This window comes from Fulmarus glacialis, unplaced genomic scaffold, assembly GCF_000690835.1.
Source record: "Fulmarus glacialis isolate BGI_N327 unplaced genomic scaffold, ASM69083v1 scaffold24506, whole genome shotgun sequence".
In the NCBI taxonomy this organism is placed as follows: domain Eukaryota; kingdom Metazoa; phylum Chordata; class Aves; order Procellariiformes; family Procellariidae; genus Fulmarus; species Fulmarus glacialis.
This window is the reverse complement of record NW_009217887.1, coordinates 1-2,296: the sequence shown is the minus strand read 5'-3', so window position 1 is coordinate 2,296 and position 2,296 is coordinate 1. Positions and strand designations below refer to the sequence as shown.

Below are 2,296 nucleotides of genomic sequence, written 5' to 3'. Positions count from 1 at the left end.
CCGGTTCTGGTCCTTCTTCCTCCGAGATCACTTCAACAAGAAAATGTATGAGGAGTTCAAGCAACTGGCTGTGGAGGACGGGAAGGAGGGATACAGGTAGGAGAGGAGGAGCAGAGTGGCTGTTCCTGGGAGGGGAGTGAGGGAAGAAGGATGTGGCCTTTTGCAGAGCTCACAGCAAAACAAAGGCAGCATCTCTGCCTTGCTCAAAGGTAGGACTGGGGCCACCCTGCTGCTGGTACACAGCAGGGCTCTTGCCTCAAGAGCCTCTCTGCCTGGGTGTTGGGTGCACCGGTGTCTGAGCACCACGTGCTGCTCTGTTCCCAGGTACGGTCTGGAGTGCCTTTTCAGATACTACAGTTACGGGCTGGAGAAGAAATTCCGGCCAGACATATTTAAGGACTTTCAAGAAGAGACCATCAAGGATTACGAAGCTGGTAGGTGCCTCCTTTGGCCTCCCCTGGGGTTGGCAGCGATGTAGCCCAGCTGCATGGCTGCTCCTGGGCCTCTTCTCGTGACTTTGGGGAAGCCACATAATGCTGTACATTAACGTGTGCAATGGGGACCAGCTGGATGTCCTGTTGCTTGCTTCACAGGAGAGGGTTGAGTGTGGATGCTCACTGGCCTGAAGACTGCTGAGGGGATAGAGGGGGGACAATGGGAGGCTGTAGCTTTCCCAAAACACTTCTCTAGAGGCACCAGTTCCTCTATGATTTCTGAAGGCCCTGCAGTGGCTGAGCCTTGTCACCACCAGGTCAGCTGAGCTTGGGGACATCCCCTGTCAAGAGGGCTGCCCAGTACTAATGTAGGTTGCTTCCCTCCAGGTTATCCATCTTGCCTCGGTTATGCCCACCAGTGGGACAGGAGGGTCTGTGGGGTTGAGCAGTGGGGAAGCCTGGATTTGATGCCTGGTTTGATTTTTGTACTGCTGACATCTGGTTTGGTTTTTTCCCCGTCCAGGACAGCTCTATGGGCTGGAAAAGTTCTGGGCCTTCTTAAAATATTCCAAAGCCAAAAATCTGGACATTAACAGCAAACTGCAAGAATACCTCAGCAAGTTCAAGCGCCTCGAGGACTTCCGAGTGGATGTGAGTAGACACAATGCCTACACCACACTGATGGCCCCTGCAAACATGCCTCGGCCCCCTTCAAGGAGGATTTTGGGGGCCAGTCCCCAAGCGGTGTCAGGCAGGGGAAGTCGGTGACACCTAGTGTCATGCGCTATCATTGCAGCTGGGCCAGGAACAAGCTGCAGGGTTTGAATATTGCAAATCCACTTCAGAGGAGCTCTCTGGGGAATTGGATGAGCCCATCTTCCCTGATAAGCTGAGGAGGGAGGAGGAAAGTGAGCCTTGATGGCTTGAGTGGAGCCAGCATTGTGTGGAGCTTCAGCTCCTGGACTTCTGGACTGTGCCCCTGCGTGGGAAGGAGGTGCCTAAGAGCAAGTTGTCACCCTTGTGCTTAATTGGAAGTCAGTCTGTTTTTCTGTCAGCAAATCTGGCAGTGGTAGATTTGGAGAGGAGGGCAGCTGCATGCTTGGGATGGGTACATGTGTTCCTCGTGGGTCAGGGAGAGAGGTTGCAACTAGCGGTTTGCAGGAAGGCTGTTTTCTGATCCAGGGGGAGGGCATCTGCATTTGGAGGAGGCTGTGCTGATACTGGGGTGCTTCTCTTCCAGCCACCCATGGGGGAGGAAGGTGGACACAAGAGATACCCTACGACGTCAGGGGGAGATGGCAGGAAGCGCTACCCATCCCAGTCTTCCAGCAAAACGGTCAGCCAGTGCCCATCCAGCCAAGCCCACGCCCCACCCAGCCGCCCCCCCCCAGCCAGCCTGCACAAGAGGATGCCAAAAACCTGAGCCAGCAATCCCCCGCACCGTCGGCTGCAGAATCGCAGACAGTGGGGAAGTAGAGAGGCTGCAGCGTCTGCTTCTTGCCAGGGGACGGGGTGGGTTGGTGGGGGACTGGCTCGGAGAAGGGGAGACATGAGGGGGTGGGACAGGAAGGGGACTGGAAGGTGGGTGCCCAGGAATAGGCTGCTTGGGAGAAACTGCAACGCACATGATTTTTTTTTTTTTCCTCTTGTGGCTGGAAAGCAAAGACGATCTGCATCTAAAGCACCATTTTGCTATTACAACCCTGACTAGAGCCAGACCTGCTCCCAGCAGACCCACCCTTTGCTTTCCCTTCCCTCCCCTCCTGTGCACACACTCATGTCTTAGTGTCTCTTCAAAAAAAAAAAATGTTCTGGCTGGGTTGGAAAGGGGAGAATTTTTTATTATTATATATATATATCAA

The 2,296-nt window shown here is 54.2% G+C and overlaps 1 protein-coding gene across 1 annotated transcript in view; it reads left to right on the top strand.

Moving 5' to 3' along the window:
• LARP1 (La ribonucleoprotein domain family, member 1) overlaps positions 1-2,025 on the top strand; it is a gene marked incomplete at its 5' end in the record, with an annotated part of 12,160 nt that extends 10,135 nt beyond the window's left edge. Inside the window, 4 exon segments of the mRNA XM_009579855.1 lie at positions 1-96; positions 325-434; positions 958-1,085; positions 1,675-2,025. The exon segment at positions 1-96 is cut by the window's left edge and continues 15 nt beyond it. Of these exon segments, the coding sequence (XP_009578150.1) occupies positions 1-96; positions 325-434; positions 958-1,085; positions 1,675-1,857 (517 nt within the window).
• Positions 2,026-2,296: the final 271 nt, after the last annotated feature.